Raw genomic sequence first — 1213 nt, 5'->3', positions numbered from 1 at the left:
AAACCCACCCCAAGACACCCCAGACCCCGGGGGCTGCCCCGTGCCCTTCTGCCCACCCATCGTGGCATATGCCGGCTCAACTGGGGCATCCAAACAAAGCCAACGGGTTTGGATGGGACCCCAGGGATGCCCCACTCCGCTCCCGTGGGGAACCAGCACCCACAGGCACCCCGGTGCCAGGGCCTCCCGGCAGCTTGTCCCTAGGCTGGGGGCTGGGACCGGGTCACCTCTTGCGGCACATGTCGAGCAGGAAGATGTTGAGGCCGGTGTGGCGCTGCTGCATGCTCTGCAGCACCCGCTGCACGCACAGGCAGTGGGCCGAGGTGTAGGAGCTGGGCGCGTCGATGGGCACCATGAAGCTGTTGCCAAAATTTTCATAGCCGTGCCCGGCGTAGTAGAGCAAACCTGCCGGGAGGGGCAGAGAGCAGGTGACATCCCTTGACCTGCTGGTGCCCGCTTCTTGCCCAGCCAGCCTCCAAGACCCCGCCAGCACAAAACCACCCGGTTCCCCCGGCTGGAGCCGCCCCGGCGGGTGCCACCACACCGTATACGCCCTTGTCGAGGAGGAGGAGGAACTCGTTGACAGCCATCTGCATCTCAGCCTTGCACAGGTCCAGCAGCGAGACCACCTTGAAGTCGAGTTGGCGGAGGAGGGCGCTGAGGGCATGCACGTCCACCATGGGCGCCTTCAGCTGCTTGTGGTGCAGGTAGTGCATGTTGCCGATCAGCAGGGCCACTTTGTCGGTGGCTGCCAGGACGGGAGAGGGAGGCGCTGGGGACGGAGCGGGACACTCCTGCTGTCCCCGCCACCTTCAGCCCACAGAGGTGACACCCGGCTGTGGCCGGTGTCACTGTCCCCGGGTAGTGGGATGCCCTGTGGTGTCCCTGCCTTGCTGCTCCACTCTCCCCGGCGTGCTGCACCCAAAGCACCCCTGGCCGAGCGGAGCCTCGTGGGGTGACACTGGTGACACTGGTGATGGTCACAGCCCCACAGGGCCACCCACTCCTCCTGGACAGGCTCTTACCGTACAGCTGGCCAGGGCTGCCGTGCTCCGGGGAGCCTGGAAAGAGAGAAACGCCGTGCCACGGCCCCGCAGTGCCCGGGGAGTGCAGTGGGCAGAGCAGTGGGGACCTGCCCACCTACCTCCATCCCCCTCCTGCCAGGAGCCTCCGGAGGCGAAGCGCCGCGGGCCTGCCGCAAAGGGGGAGACAG

The 1213-nt window shown here is 66.9% G+C and overlaps 1 protein-coding gene across 1 annotated transcript in view; it reads right to left on the bottom strand.

The window, feature by feature from the left end:
• Nucleotides 1–223: 223 nt before the first annotated feature.
• LOC103916068 (mucosa-associated lymphoid tissue lymphoma translocation protein 1 homolog) overlaps nucleotides 224–1213 on the bottom strand; it is a 3720-nt gene continuing 2730 nt past the window's right edge. The window contains 4 exon segments of the mRNA XM_009323011.1: nucleotides 224–405; nucleotides 545–748; nucleotides 1026–1061; nucleotides 1145–1192. Of these exon segments, the coding sequence (XP_009321286.1) occupies nucleotides 224–405; nucleotides 545–748; nucleotides 1026–1061; nucleotides 1145–1192 (470 nt within the window).

This window comes from Pygoscelis adeliae, unplaced genomic scaffold (genome assembly GCF_000699105.1).
Source record: "Pygoscelis adeliae isolate BGI_AS28 unplaced genomic scaffold, ASM69910v1 Scaffold284, whole genome shotgun sequence".
NCBI classification, from domain to species: Eukaryota; Metazoa; Chordata; class Aves; order Sphenisciformes; family Spheniscidae; genus Pygoscelis; species Pygoscelis adeliae.
The sequence above is the reverse complement of the archived record's forward strand: the minus strand, read 5'-3'. Positions and strand labels throughout refer to the sequence as shown.